Here is a 15,574-nt window from a genome sequence, read left to right on the forward strand (position 1 = left end):
GTCTTTAAGACTCGATTTCTATGTCATCGCCACGTCAAAAAATATGTCAGATAGGACTATGGAAATCGAGTCTTTGAGACTCGATTTATAAGCGCAAATCGAGCATCAAAGACTCGAGATGCTAGTAACTGATATAGTTTGTAAACAGAGCCTACTAACTAAATAGTTACGATTTTAGGGCCAGTTGACCATTTTGGCCAGAATGTGGTGGCTTATATGAAAATATAATATGCAGTATTTTTTTTAATTCTCTATCTTTGAAGTTGGATTAGAATGTTGTGGCTTATATGAAAATATAAAAATAGAATTTATGCAGTATTTTTTTTTAATTCTCTATCTTTTCTTTTTCAGAGTAAGGTAAAGTGTAGTATATTTCAACTCAATCATTAATTAAAATTAGTTAAAATGGAACCTAGTATCTCAACTCAGTCATTTATTAAAAATAAGATTTTATGTTCTTTTAAATCTTTTAAAATCATTTATAAGGATAATGCAATTTTTATTGTCCACCTTATATATATTTGATAGTTACTATGGAGGAATGCGCATTTGAACCTTAAATATCATGGAAACATCAAAAGGTGCTAACCAATTGAATTACAAGGCTTCTAACTTAGTATCCTCATTTTAAATGTTCCAAAATATTCACTCATTAATCTTGATAAATTTAAAAATATTCAAATAATAGGGTCAAATAAGGAAAATAATAAATTTCAATAACATAATGTATGATATTTATGCTATTATTAAGGGATACAATTTTTTTGGTGTTCACCACTTAAACAGTTCAAAATCCCCTCACATATTAATTAAATTAAATTTAAAAAACTCCAATATTAGGGTTACATATAGAAAAACCTAAATTGTAGGTCACTTCTAAACCTGAAAATGGATTCTCCATATTACCCACTTTTTCCACTAGAATGCTGCTTACAACTACAAATATTTTTCTATTTAAAATATATATATATATATATATATATATATATTATACACTTTTTAAATAAAGGATAAACAGTTACTATAGAATTTCCCACTTTTTATATACTAAAACAAATCTGTCAACATGTACATAGTGCATGTAAAGAGTAAAATAATAAATTTTACAAATAGTATAATTGAAAACACATATTAAGCGTACTTTTTTTTTTTTGAGAAAAATATTAAGCATACTTAAAAATAATAATAATAAAGATTGCAATTAATGCCCACCCGCATAAACAAAAATTGGTGTTTTATTGGCACGTATATTAAATTATTTCTAAAATATTAACATCATAACTTGTTTCTTTAATTTGTTTTTTTAATTTACATCTTGAATTTTTACAAAATAATTTATATCTTATCCCCTTTCACTTTGTTTTTCCTACTCTTAGCACCTTTTTCTTTACATGTTAAATTTCAATAAATATTTATAGTTTCAAATTTTGGTTTTCACATCAAAGGTTTCAACATTTTTTTAAGACCTTTCACAAATATATTCTAATAATTAATAGTTGAAATTATATTATTTGAATTAATTTAACTAGGTAGTTAGTTAACCAATAATAATCAAACAACCACAACACAACTAGGGGTACTTTCGTCACTTTATAGATTTGAGGATATTTTGGTCATTTTATTAGGTTTTAGGGGTATTTTGGTCATTTTATAGTTTTAGGGGGTATTTTGGTCATTTTCAGGTTTCAAGATTATTTTCGTCAATTTTTAGGCTTCGGAAATATTTTGGTCATTTTTTAGGTTACGGGGATATATATATATATATATATATATATATATACATATATACACGGTTGGTGTATTTTTTCATTTTCTAACTCATTGTACAGTTTTTTGGTTTAGGCTTCCATTTTCCTACCTACAACCATGTAGGTATGTATTTGTTTACTAGTCGAATTGAATACGTTTTATGTATTTGTTGCCTTTTGTTTAAACTAATTTCTTATGTTTGATCTAATTTATATGTTAATGGTTTGATCCAATTTAATTATTTTGTTGTCCAATATTTAATTATATCCTAAATTTGTTCAATCTTCATCAAATCAAATTTGGAGCATAAGGGTAAGAGTTTCACATCAAAAGTTTTTATTGAATTGTTCTTATTAATATGTTTTAATTTTATTTGCCCATGAGATCATTTATTCTTATCATCTTCTTTATTAAATTCTTCTTATCAGGTTTTTACGTACTTTTTTTTGTTTAATTCTTATAACATGTTTTATACACTCTCATTAATTCAAATAGATTCAAATAGAGATGATTTACAAACAAACAAACAAACGAACAAACAAACAAACAAAAAAAAATCTCCTAGTTGCCTTAAGCAAGGAAGTGACAGAAATGTTGCAAGAAATAAAAGAACACTTATGGCACAAGCAAGTTTTGAGGGTCAACAGGGTTATTAATGATGGGAATGACGATGCTGCATCCCTAGACGAGGATAACATTTAGTGACGGAGGAAGCATCCTTGACGAAGTCATCAGGAACAACGAGGAAAACCATCATCACTGACGAAGACAGAGAGTCACTCAATGCAGTCAATCAATGACTTGAGCGGTTACGAAATCAGCCCAGCAGACCGTTGGGAACCTCTTAAAAGTCTCATTATTGGACCAGGGGCGTTACTTGAGAAAGCATTTATCACCCCAACGGCTAGCCCCCAAGGTTGCAAGTATAAAGCTCCCACACAGTCAGTAAAAAGGTACGAAATATACACACATAGATATACATCTTGATTGACTATTATTTTTCTGACTTTGGCATCGGAGGCGTTGTGGCAGGCACCACACCGGTGATCATCGTTGAGCATATTCTCTCACACCACGAAGGATTCCATCCGCTCACTGTTACTGACAATCCTGTGCATCATCAGTTTGGCGCCGTCTGTGGGGAGATTTTTTCGGATTCACATTCGAAAACGTAGCTTCCATCAATTCTCCATATCCAGATGGAATCCAACCCAGACTCAGCAACCTTGGCCCAGCAAGTTCAAGCCCTTGCAGCCACCATTGAGGAACTCACCAGACAGAACCAGGAAATGAAGCTGCGGCTCCAGCAGGTTCAACAAGCTCAACAGGAAGAAAACCGGTCCAAGGTTAACACTGAGGGAGAGGGGGATAGCCAACAGAGGGAAATCCCCCGGAGACCAACAACTCCGGACGAACAGAACTCAGATCTTCTTCGGGAAATGAGGAAAGGGATGGACGAACTAAGGAGCGCTATCAAGGAAAAGACGGACCGGAGTGTAGACAAAATGTTAAAGGCTACAGATTCGCCCTTCACTGCAGCAGTACTTGATTGCCCCGTGCCGTCAAAGTTTCGCCTGCCTCAATTAGAGCCATTCGACGGACTCAAGGACCCTCAGGATCATCTTAATACCTTTAAGACGACTATGGGTCTCCAGCAACCACCTGATGAGATATTGTGTCGTTCCTTCCCTACGACTCTCAAAGGAGCTGCAAGAGAGTGGTTTACTAAGTTATCCAACTCGTCCATAGACAACTTCGATCAGCTGAGTAGTGCTTTTTTGCGCCACTTCATAGGGGGACAACGCCCAAGGAGACCCGTAGATTATTTACTCACCATAAGACAGGGAGAAAAGGAGACTCTGAGGTCATATGTCAAGCGATTCACACGGGAAACTCTGGAGGTGGACGAAGCTGATGACAAGGTGCAACTGACGACCTTCAAAGCAGGGTTGAGATCCAGAGACCTTGTGGTCTCTCTTGCAAAAAACCCCCAAAGACAATGGCTGAGATGCTCTTGAAGGCCCAAAAGTATATGAATGCGGAAGACGCTCTAGCTGCCATAAAAGATGCTGAGAGACTGGGGGACAAGTCCAAAAGAGAAGACGACCGCAGAGGGCAAAAGAGAGACAGACCAGAACGTCGGAACAACGACGGGAATAGAAGGAGAGACGACAAAAATCCTCGTCAGGTAAAATTTACTCCTTTGGTTATGCCTATTGACAAGATTTTCGCGCAGATCAAGGACGAGCATTATCTCAAATGGCCCAGGCCATTACACTCGTCCCCCAACGTACGTGACAAGAACAAATATTGCCGGTTCCATAGAGACCACGGTCACAACACAGAAGAATGCAGAGACCTGAAGGAACAAATAGAGGAATTAATACGGAAAGGAAAGTTACAGAAGTATGTAAAGAAAGGAGAATATGGCAAGTTCAGAGACGACAACAGGACCCAACATGAATCCTTTACTCGAGATGACGACCATCCGTCCCAACCTCCACGCAAAGTGATCGGAGAGATAAACACGATCGCGGGAGGACCATCCTCAGGGGGATCATTTAGATCACTCAAAAAAACATGCCACAGACAGGTGAACAGCCTCCACACCATGCCTTCGTCCAAGCACCGACGAACATACCAAGACATGTCCTTTAATGAAGAAGACGCCAGGGGAGTAAAGCAGCCTCACAACGATCCCCTGGTCATAGTACTGAATATAGAAGGGTTCAATACTAGAAGGATCCTTATTGACAACGGAAGCTCAGCGGATATCATCTACCTCCCAGCCTTCCAGCAGCTAAGATTAGATCCAAAAAGGCTCCGTCCTTTTGACTCTCGACTCGTCAGCTTCAGTGGAGATAGGGTCTACCCCAGGGGAATAGTGACTCTGACGGTGACGGCAGGGACCTACCCATTGCAGTTGACCAAACAAGTAGACTTCCTGGTGGTAGATTGCCCTTCGTCCTACAATGTCATCATTGGGAGGCCCACCCTAAATAAGTGGAAGGCGGCGACGTCAACCTACTGTTTGAAGGTGAAATTCCCAACAGACAGCGGCGTGGGTGAAGTGAAGGGTGACCAAGTCCTGGCAAGGGAATGCTATCAAGCCGTACTGGCAAAAAAGGAAAACCACACGTGGACGATTGAAGAAAAAAAGGAGGACGGGATGGAGACCCTGGAAGCAGTAGAGTTGGTAGAAGGAAATGCGGACAAGACGACCAAAATAGGAACGATGCTAAGCCCCGAGATGAGGACGAAACTCATAAAATTCCTTAAGGGGAATCTAGATGTCTTTGCATGGAGTCACGAGGACATGCCAGACATATCTCCAGAAGTCATCCAGCATAGAATGTGGACCCTAGCAGGAAGCCCGTCCAGCAACGACGAAGAACCTTTGCTCCAGAACGAGATCAGGCAGTTGCAGAGGAAGTAACCAAACTCTTGACGGCTGGATTCATCCGGGAAGTATATTATCCAGAATGGCTCGCCAACGTCGTCCTGGTAAAGAAAGCAAACGGAAAGTGGAGAATGTGTGTAGACTTCACCGACTTGAACAAAGCATGCCCAAAGGACAGCTTCCCTCTACCAAGGATAGACCAGCTCGTGGACTCCACCGCCGGACACAAGCTACTGACGTTCATGGACGCCTTCTCAGGGTACAACCAGATAAAGATGGCTAAAGAAGATCAGGAGAAAACTGCCTTCATCACAAGCCAAGGACTCTACTGTTACAAGGTGATGCCTTTTGGGTTGAAAAATGCTGGAGCTACGTACCAAAGTTTGGTGAACAAAATGTTCAGCCAACAGATTGGCAGGAACATGGAAGTATACGTGGACGATATGCTCGTCAAGAGCAAGGAGGAGCTCGCTCATCTGGACGACATGGAGGAGACTTTTGCAACCCTGAGAAAATACCAGATGAAGTTGAATCCAAGCAAATGTGTTTTTGGGGTAGCCTCGGGTAAGTTCTTGGGATTCATGGTATCCCAGAGAGGAATAGAAGCAAATCCAGAAAAGGTACGAGCTATCATCGACATGGCTTCACCCAAGACCGTCAAGGACGTACAAAAACTTACAGGAAGGATAGCAGCCCTGAACAGGTTCGTCTCTAGGGTCACAGACAAATGCCTGCCCTTCTTCAAAACCCTCAAGCAGGCTTTTGCTTGGACTGACGAATGCGAAGCAGCGTTCCAGGAGCTGAAGCAATATCTGAGCAGTCCACCTCTCCTGAGCCCGTCCAAAGGAGGGGAGAACTTATACTTATACCTGGCAGTATCAGCCTCGGTAGTAAGCGCAGCCTTGATTAGAGAAGAATGTAAGAAGCAACTCCCGGTATACTACGTCAGCCAAGCCTTTCAAGGAGCTGAGTTCAGGTACCCAAGGATCGAAAAGATCGTGTTTGCACTTATAGTAGCCTCGCGCAAGCTCAGGCCGTATTTCCAGTCAAATCCTATCCTTGTAATGACGGATCAACCAATTAAGAAATCAATAAACAAACCAGAAGCCGCAGGGAGAATGGTCCAATGGGCAGTCGAACTCAGCCAATTCGACATCGAGTACCATCCAAGAGCAGCTATCAAGGCACAAGCTCTGGCTGACTTCATCGCTGAATTCACTCTGCCAGACGAAGATGGAATTACAGACGAAGTCGATAAATGGACAATACAAACAGATGGTTCGTCAGCCCAAAAGAGAGGGGGAGTAGGGGTCGTCATAACCACCCCCGAAGGAGAAGTGATAAAGTATGGGGTTCAACTGAAGTTCCCAGCCACCAATAACGAAGCCGAGTATGAAGGAATATTGACGGGCTTGAGGCTTGGGAAAGCTCTTGGAGCCAAAAACTTGCTAATCCAGAGTGATTCAAAGCTGGTAATCGGACAGATCAGTGGAGAGTACGAGGCAAAGGAAGAAAGGATGCAGAAATACCTTAAACTGACAAGGCAACTAACCCAGGAGTTCGACACAGTGGAGTTCGTCCAGATACCAAGAAGCCAGAATGTTGGGGCCGACGAAGTATCAAAATTAGCATCGTCAGAAGAAGGAAAAGCGAGCACAGACATGACAATAGAGATCCAGAAACACCCGAGTATTCAAGAGGTGGCGGCGTTCTCCATCCAGAGCACAGACACCTGGATGACACCCATAATATCCTTCCTCCAGGATGGGCACCTACCTCAGAATACTGACGAAGCCAGAAAGGTGAAGAAGAGAGCAGCCAGGTTTACGATCCTGAATGACGCCTTGTACAAGAGAGGCTTCTTTATGCCTTATCTAAAGTGCGTCGACGAGGACGAGACGAAATACATCCTAGAAGAGGTACATGGAGGAATCTGTGGCAACCATGTCGGCTCCAGATCCCTAGTCAACAAGGTGATAAGAGCAGGGTATTTTTGGCCAACCATGCAGAGGGATGCTACTGATATCGTTAGAAGGTGCGACAGATGCCAGCGGTACGGGAACGTGCAACGGCTCCCAGCGGAGAAAATGACGACCATAGCCTCCCCATGGCCGTTCGCACAATGGGGAATCGATATCGTCGGTCCTCTGCCCCAAGGTAAAGGTCAGGTAAAATTTCTTCTGGTTGCTATTGATTATTTCACAAAATGGGTTGAAGCAGAGGCCCTAGCAACCATCACGGAGGCTCGGATCCGGAGCTTCGTGTGGAAAAACATAATCTGCAGGTTCGGGATTCCCTCGACGATCATATCTGATAATGGGAGGCAGTTCGACAGCCAAGGCTTCAGAGACTTCTGCTCGGACCTCGGGATCAAGAATCAGTTCTCATCCCCAGGACATCCTCAGGCAAACGGACAGACGGAAGTAACGAACAGGACGCTGCTCAAGATAATCAAAACCAAGCTGGACGAAGCAAAAGGCGCCTGGCCAGAAGAATTACCTAGTGTCCTGTGGGCATACAGGACTACAGCTAGAACCCCAACAGGAGAGACGCCCTTCAGGCTTACCTATGGCACAGAGGCAGTAATCCCAGTAGAAGTTGGAGTGACAAGCATCAGACGAGGAACTTTCAGAGATGGACCCAATGACGAGGGACTGCGGTTCAACCTGGATTGCCTAGATGAAATAAGAGATAATGCGTCCTGTAGAATGACAAAGTATCAAAAAAAGATGGCCGAGTACTACAATAAGAGGGTCAAACTCAGGCGTCTGGACATAGGGGACCTCGTCCTTCGCAAAGTCACTATAGCGACTAAAGACCCCACTCAAAGGAAGCTGGGCCCTACATGGGAAAGGCCTTATCGCGTCATCCACTATTCGAGGCAAGGAAGTTACCACCTGGAAACTATGGACGGACAAAAGCTCCCTCGTCCATGGAACATTGAACACTTAAAGAAATACCATGAGTAAATGTAATACACGAATGCATTCATTATCGAAGTTAATAAAAGTACTTTTCTTCTGATGTTTTTGCGCAGACAGCATTGGTCAACCATAAGGCCAATAAAAAAACTGAAGTAACAAGATTCCGCCTTGACGGATGTAAGTTACTGACGACCATAAAAGTATGGTTAAAAGACTAAGTAACAAGATTCCGCCTTGACGGATGTAAGTTACTGACGACCATAGAAATATGGTTAAAAGACTAAGTAACAAGATTCCGCCTTGACGGATGTAAGTTACTGACGACCATATAAGTATGGTTAAAAGACTAAGTAACAAGATTCCGCCTTGACGGATGTAAGTTACTGATGACCATAGAAATATGGTTAAAAGACTAAGTAACAAGAGCCCGCCTGGACGGACCTAAGTCGCCAGACGGCACCTCCTTCAAGTCACAAGTGGCAGGGGTCAATGCACGGAGAAAAGAGTGCAGTGCGTCAAATCAAAACAGGATGCAACAAAGCACAAAATTGTAAACAGATGTAAATCAGCCAAAGCATCTAGAAGAAAAGTAAGTAAACTTCATTCCAGCCCATAACCACTGGGCCACTATCATTGTTTTCAAAATAAAATTAACTGTTCTGAAATTAGACTTATGAAAAAAAAAAAAAAACAAGAAGGGCATCTACCAAATACAACAAAAATTTTTCTCTAAGTAACAGGGTCAGGCATCAGCAGAAGCGTCCACGGCGGCAGGGGCATCGGTGGCAGGACCTGGAGCATCACCATCTGGGGCAGAGGACTGAGCAGCCTCGTCCAAAGCCATCTCCTTATCTACCTCCTCCAAATCCAAACTCTCCATGTTGACCCCAGAAGGGTGCTTGACGAGGTACCTCCTGAGCAGCTCGAAACCTTTGAAATACCAACTGAAGAGTACAGTATTGTACTCGTCAGTGGTCTGGAAAGCCTCCACCGACCTGGCGGCAACAGTTGCAAGCTTCTCCTTGGCTGAAAGAAGCTGCTCATCCTTTTCTTGGGTCAACTGGCGTTCAACCCTGAGGTCGTCATCTAACACTTTGACCTTCTGCTTCAAAGAGGTCGCCTCGTCCATGGAGGTAATCAGGTTCTTCTTCAGGTCGGAGTTCTCTTTCTCCAGGGCCTCCATTCGGGTCGTCAGAGACGCCACCTTGGCCTCTTGAGTGATATACTCAGCAGTAATGTGGAGGCTCTCTCCCAACACCTGGAAAGAGGTTGTAAGTCGTCAATAAAAAAAAAAAAAAAAAAAAAAATTGACGAACTCCGTACCTGGACGAGCTTATGAACATGGCGGGAGGCAACGTCATTTCAAAGACATGTCTGAGAGAGCCCTTAGGTCCGCTGGAGTGACAACCTCATGAGCCTTGTCCAAAGCTAACCTCTCATCATCCCATATTGTTGACGAGGAAACATCAGCCTTCTTCTTCTCCTTCCCTTTACCAGCCACGCGCTGCCTTTTTGAGCCGGGAGTGACGATCTCCTCTATTGACGCAGTTGGAGAGGAAGTTCTCGTCGTCTCAAGGGCTATGGGAGGAATGGTACTAAGGGGAGTAGGAGTAGAGCCCTGCCCGGTCACGCGCACGATCTTCTTCCCTAGATTGGACAGGGGCTCGTCCTTCTTCGACCTCATCTTCGCGTACATGTCCTTGTTAAACTTGGTCGTCATCTCTGCAAGAAGAAAACATTTATCAAAAATGCCCAGGTACGCATGGAAAATCAAACATTGACGAAGTCAGAACTTACTCTTTTTGCCTTCAATACCAAGCTGATGAAGAACGAAAGGAGAAGGGTCAGGACCGAGATTGTAAAATGCAAGAGACCGGGGGTCAACCAGCTCGTCCCAGCTTTCAATCGTCTCAGCGTACCCGATCGCAGTCTTTATGCGTTCCTTGTACCTGCTCTTCAATCCAGGCCTTCTCTTAGCTACACCAAACAAAGAAACAAAGAAACAAAGAAGTTAGCAAGACCAGAGCCTCAAAACTGGCAAAATTGAAACGACGGGGAGAAATACTGACGCACCTAAGATCGGGGTTCCCCACCGACGGAGCAACCTCGGGATATCACCCCAATCACTGCTGGATTGAGTCTCGAAGTCGTCCCCAGACACAAAGAAAAAGCGCGACTTCCAATACCTGAAGGACGAGGGCAAGCCCTTGACAATCCTAGTCTTTCTCTCCCAGGGGACTAACTCGTAATACCCCCACTCTTTGGATTCTTTCAAGCGGTACAAGTAGGTGAGCTCAGCCAGCCGGATCATATCCCCGTTGAAGGCCAACCATATTTGCATACAGTTGATCACGATCCTCCACGAATTAGGCATGAGCTGCCCGGGGGCAATACCGAAATGATCTAGAAGTTCCATCAGGAACGGATGGACGGGAAATCTAAGCCCGCAGGAGAAAGATGACTCATAAAAACATACTTCACCTGGGGAAAAGTGGCAGGCCCTATCTTCTTCCCTGGGTAGACAAACACGAACCCTAGATGGGAACTGAAACCGATCCTTGAATCTATTTACGGTCTCAGCGTCCAGGCCACAAATCTCCTCGAGGGCATGAAAAGCCCTAACCACCCGTTGGCCGGAGACGGCTGTATCTCCTTCAACCGGGTCGTCACTAGAAGACAACCCAGTCTCGAGATCGCTAGATCTAACCTCAGACATTGACCCTCTCCTAGCTAAACCCTCGAACCAATTCAGCGATTGACAAAGCAAGGGTAACAAGTCGCCTAAAACCACGCTCAGACAATTACCCTCAAACACAAAATTTTCCAGAAACGGATAAGTGCCCAAAGACCCCCCTAGACGCGAGAAAAGGAAGGAGACCGACGGACAAGCTATCCTAACCTCCAAACTATCAACCATGGAAATGCAGAAATCTAAGGGGCAGAAAAATACAACTCAAACTAAATTCCCAAAAAGAAGAAAAGCAGAAACCAACAACAAAAGAAGAATAAAAGGAAACATAGAATCAGAGATTATGCAAAAACAAAAAGAGGAAGGAAGTGAAAAGAAAGAGACACACACCTCCAATGGCGGAACGGCAAAAGCACAACGCAAGGCGAGTCGGAGAAGAAAGACAGTCTCAAAGGAATACTCGGAGTATCACTGAAAAACTTTCTGTCTTCGCTCTTTGAAAGGTGAAAGAAAAAATTAAAAAAGAGAAGTTTTAAACTTAGACCAAAAAGCGATTAGAAAACCAGCGGGAAACCCAAGGGTCATACCATTAACTCCACGGATCGTCACGCGCCACGTGGCCATGATTGCCTGTAGCGCCGCCACTAAGCATTAAATGCGGAACAGAACCCCAAGAGTCACAAGAGAAGCTTTTCATCTTCTGTGATCGTCATGACACGTCACTGACGACCCCAGAACCTGGGGGCAATTGATGGGAATGACGATGATGCATCCCTAGACGAGGATAACATTTAGTGACGGAGGAAGCATCCTTGACGAAGTCATCAGGAACAACGAGGAAAACCATCATCACTGACGAAGGCAGAGAGTCACTCAATGCAGTCAATCAATGACTTGAGCGGTTACGAAATCAGCCCAGCAGACCGTTGGGAACCTCTTAAAAGTCTCATTATTGGACCAGGGGTGTTACTTGAGAAAGCATTTATCACCCCAACGGCTAGCCTCCAAGGTTGCAAGTATAAAGCTCCCACACAGTCAGTAAAAAGGTACGAAATATACACACATAGATATACATCTTGATTGACTATTATTTTTCTGACTTTGGCATCGGAGGCGTTGTGGCAGGCACCACACCGGTGATCATCGTTGAGCATATTCTCTCGCACCACGAAGGATTCCATCCGCTCACTGTTACTGACGATCCTGTGCATCATCAATTAATTTCATTAATCTTTTATTTTTTTTGGTTTTAAATTGCCAAATTTTGGAAATTTAATTCCCGATTTTTTTGAATCTTTAAAAGGTCACCATTCTTCCAATATCAATTTATGCATTGATTATTTTTACTCTTGAGCCATCACCATAAAACAGGTTTTTTTTTTTTTTTTTTTTTTTTTTTTTTTCTTTTTCCTTGCAATTATAGAACTTATTTGACTAAATTAGTAAAATCAAATTTTTTTAGATTTAAAAAAAATATAAATATATATATATATATATATCTTTTTTATTTTTATCTTCTTCTCCTATGATTTCTAACTTGATAAAAATATTAATTTAATTACAATCCAACTGAGACAACTGAGAAATTGAATTACAAAGTTGGGAAATTGCGATACAACTGAGATAACGTTAGTAAGGGCAGAAGAACACCAGAACATGCAATTCTTATTATAAACCAAAAGTAAGAAGAGTTAGAAGAACAGTATAATAATTCTTGTTACACGGTAAAAAGCTCAAAGTACACCATGATACTTATTACAAACTATAAACATGTCGAAGAAGAAGCTAATTTGGGCTAAGGAAGCATTCAGAAATTTTCTCCCAGGATTCGAGAGTTGTGTCCTCAGTGTCTGTTTTGTATAATGCAAGGCGATTAACTTGGAAACTCAAACTGTTAATGCTTTCATCAAGGATACTAGCTCTTTCTTGAGCTTTTTTCTTCTCATCCTCTGTCAGATCCGCATAAAGGAGGCTCAAATGTGGCATGTAAGCTGCACATTATACAGCCCAATCATGAATACAGGGAGCCTCACAACCCAAAAATCCATTTCCTAATGTCCCCATAGAAGAAAATAACATAAAATTCCACACTTTCGCTTTCTATATAATGAAAATCTCATTTCTGGAAGGTTGAGCCACCAATTGCATATCAGAGGAAGCAAATGCGTGTTTCATAAGTGCAAAAGCCCAGGCTTAAAAAAGAATGAGAAGGGTAGTTTCTTCAAGACAAACAACTGAAACAAGCACTAATAGGAGAAATTATGAGGGCGTTTGGCTTGCCCGTTTTCCTGCGTCCATGTTTGGTGCTGCGTTTTCTTTGTTTTTTTTTTTTTTTTTTTTTTCTTCTGCCCGCATAAGTTGACTTTGGTGGACAAAAATTACTGTTTTGCACTGTAGCAGTACTGTTTATATACTGTAGCAATACTGTTCACACATTAAAAAATATTAAAAATGGATCTCACGGTACTTTTCACACATTTAAAAATTATTTTGCTACAGTGTTTTCAGTTTTCAGTTTCAGCAACAATAAGCTCAATCCAAACGGTATATAGTCCTTATGGTGGACCACGATCATTTGTCCAATATTCCTCTAAAAGACTTCCACTTGTTTAAAATTGCTGAGTCAATACTCAATTTCTGTTTTAAAAAAAATTTCTTACTTAACAATTTTAAATAGGTAGGAGTCTTTTAATAGAATGGTGGAACATGTTACTTGTCCACCATGATAACCTTATAATTTCTCCACCAATAGGTCCAAAACAACCAACTATTCACTAAAACAGAGGTAACAAACTTGTGCTTAGGTGCACTAGGAATGCATGATTATTTGTGTGCCACATCAAGTTACTAATTAACAAGGACATTGTAAGATTTAAGGATAATTATGAGTAATAGCATTTATGTCCTCCTAAATCACACTCCTTAAATGTATATTCTAGATATCAATCTGTAACCAGAAAATGGGACTAGTCCCCTGTTGACATAAGAGATAAGAGTTGTATGATTTCCTAACATAATTTTCAAGTTTCCAGTTTACCATCATTAGGGGACTTCAAAAATTTTCTGTCATGAATTTTTTGCATACTTTTTTTCACCATACGATCCAAACTTCCAACTTCCAAGTCCCAAACTAAATTTCATCCAAAATTTATGCACTCCAATTAGAGTCCTAATTCCATTTTATATAAATATGTCCCAACAATGGAAGAACAAGTTGCAGATACATAAAAAACACTAACTTACGAGTCGAGTTCTTGTATCCAAAATGACCACAGCAGTTTGCACTAGTCTCCACTACCTGAAACAAAACACAAAATATAATCCCATCTTAGAATCAGTGCCCCAATTAAAACCAACAAAGAAAGGGACAAAAACTTATTAAAATTGAAACCAAAATCTGCTTCCATACACTCTCATACACATTATCCACATTTATATACATATATTTTTATTCAAATACGTGATACATAATTATGAGTGCGATAGAATCAATACCCGAAAATACATTGATTAAAAGATATAGCAATTAATAAAAAAAAAAAAAAAAAAAGTGACCTCAGTGGTAGGATGGATGAGAAGGAAAACACACTGATAAAAGAAAGCGCCCGTAGCCACACGATCAACGGTGGCAGTGTAGGCCTTGCAGCCTTCACAGGCTGATCTGAACTTCTCAACCGCATCTTCCGGTGTCAAACGGACGGCCCCAACAACGGTTATGTGGGGCTCGAATTTGGGCCCACCGAACTCGGACCCAAGGCTATCCATCAGCTTCCTCAGCCTGGCCGCCACGTCATCAGATGGTCTCTGGCTCTACTTGTTGGGAGGTTGCCATGAGATCGAATATTAAGGTCGAAGTACTAGAAGAAGAAGAAGAAGAGGAAGTGGGTTTTGATGCAAATAAGGAAGAGAGAGTGATTTGTTGGTTTTTTCAGAAACAGAAACAGAAATTTGATGTGGAACAAAAAAACCCAAATTGGTGATGAGGTTTCGGGTGATTTTGATTCTGTTGTGTTGAATATTGAGGTTCTTGTGTGCTTCGGTTTTGTACGTAACTTGTAAGCAATTTTTAAAAGTTGGAATTTGACATTTAGAGAGGTATGTGGCGTCATAACAGTGGAGCGGCACATGAATAGGTAATGGGTATATCCGTATCGTATATGCCTTCAAGTCTATCATCTTTTAATTCATAAAATCATCCACAAATATTAAATCGCAGTGAGCCGTTTTTTAAAACCTTGCAAATTTAATTGTTGTGAAAAAATGATGCGAAAGTTATTGTGTATGTAACGTTACCTTGTAATGAATCTACATTTATTTTCTTAGTTTTGAAAAGATATATTAGTTTTTGATAGAATTACAGTATTTTTTTAAAATATAATAATGTTAAAACTCAATGTAGAATGTCGGTAAATAATGAGATTTTGAGTTGCCCTTATTTTTTATTTATTTTTGAGTTGCCCTAGGCTTTAAAAGAACTAGGCCATCATTTCTCAAAAAAAAAAAAAAAAAAAATAGGCAATCCATTTCAAAAAAAAAAAAAAAAAAACCTAGGCAATCCATGAATAGGAAAGTGGTCGACACCTGTAAACCGTTGACATGAGCCCATTATAAGAGAGTGAGAATGAGCTATGTATATATGGATCAAGCCTACAAAAGAAATGAAACGAGGGACAAGACCAGGAAAATGAGTGAACGTTGTAATTGGGCTTTGGCAAGAAAAATGGACTTAAAAGAAAACTTTAAACAGGAAGAATAAAAGACTTTGATGGACTTCGGGGAAGGAATTAGACGTAGGAAAAAAAAAAACTTATG

At 41.0% G+C, this 15,574-nt stretch overlaps 3 protein-coding genes across 4 annotated transcripts; 1 reads left to right on the forward strand and 2 right to left on the reverse strand.

Annotated features, from left to right (window-relative positions):
- Nucleotides 1-3,781: 3,781 nt before the first annotated feature.
- On the forward strand, nt 3,782-5,185 carry LOC115990628. The gene is made up of 2 exons (XM_031114441.1): nt 3,782-4,945; nt 5,096-5,185. Exons 1-2 carry the CDS (start codon nt 3,782-3,784, stop codon nt 5,183-5,185), a joined length of 1,254 nt encoding a protein of 417 aa, XP_030970301.1.
- Nucleotides 5,186-8,767: 3,582 nt separating this feature from the next.
- Nucleotides 8,768-9,430, reverse strand: LOC115988486. Its single transcript, XM_031112055.1, has 2 exons — nt 9,397-9,430; nt 8,768-9,331 (listed from the first exon to the last, which is right to left on the reverse strand). Exon 2 carries the CDS (start codon nt 9,254-9,256, stop codon nt 8,816-8,818), a length of 441 nt encoding a protein of 146 aa, XP_030967915.1. The 5' UTR covers nt 9,257-9,331; nt 9,397-9,430; the 3' UTR covers nt 8,768-8,815.
- A 2,956-nt stretch (nt 9,431-12,386) lies between these two features.
- Nucleotides 12,387-14,858, reverse strand: LOC115988748 (cyclic phosphodiesterase-like). Of its 2 annotated transcripts, none has more exons than XM_031112366.1 (3): nt 14,318-14,852; nt 14,006-14,060; nt 12,387-12,753 (listed from the first exon to the last, which is right to left on the reverse strand). In XM_031112366.1, exons 1-3 carry the CDS (start codon nt 14,525-14,527, stop codon nt 12,548-12,550), a joined length of 471 nt encoding a protein of 156 aa, XP_030968226.1. In that variant the 5' UTR covers nt 14,528-14,852; the 3' UTR covers nt 12,387-12,547. The 2 variants fall into 2 exon arrangements, with proteins under 2 accessions (XP_030968226.1, XP_030968227.1); XM_031112367.1 differs by having other exon boundaries at nt 12,748-13,186; nt 14,318-14,858.
- Nucleotides 14,859-15,574: the final 716 nt, after the last annotated feature.

The sequence above is a fragment of the Quercus lobata genome, chromosome 5 (assembly GCF_001633185.2).
Source record: "Quercus lobata isolate SW786 chromosome 5, ValleyOak3.0 Primary Assembly, whole genome shotgun sequence".
Lineage (NCBI taxonomy): Eukaryota > Viridiplantae > Streptophyta > Magnoliopsida > Fagales > Fagaceae > Quercus > Quercus lobata.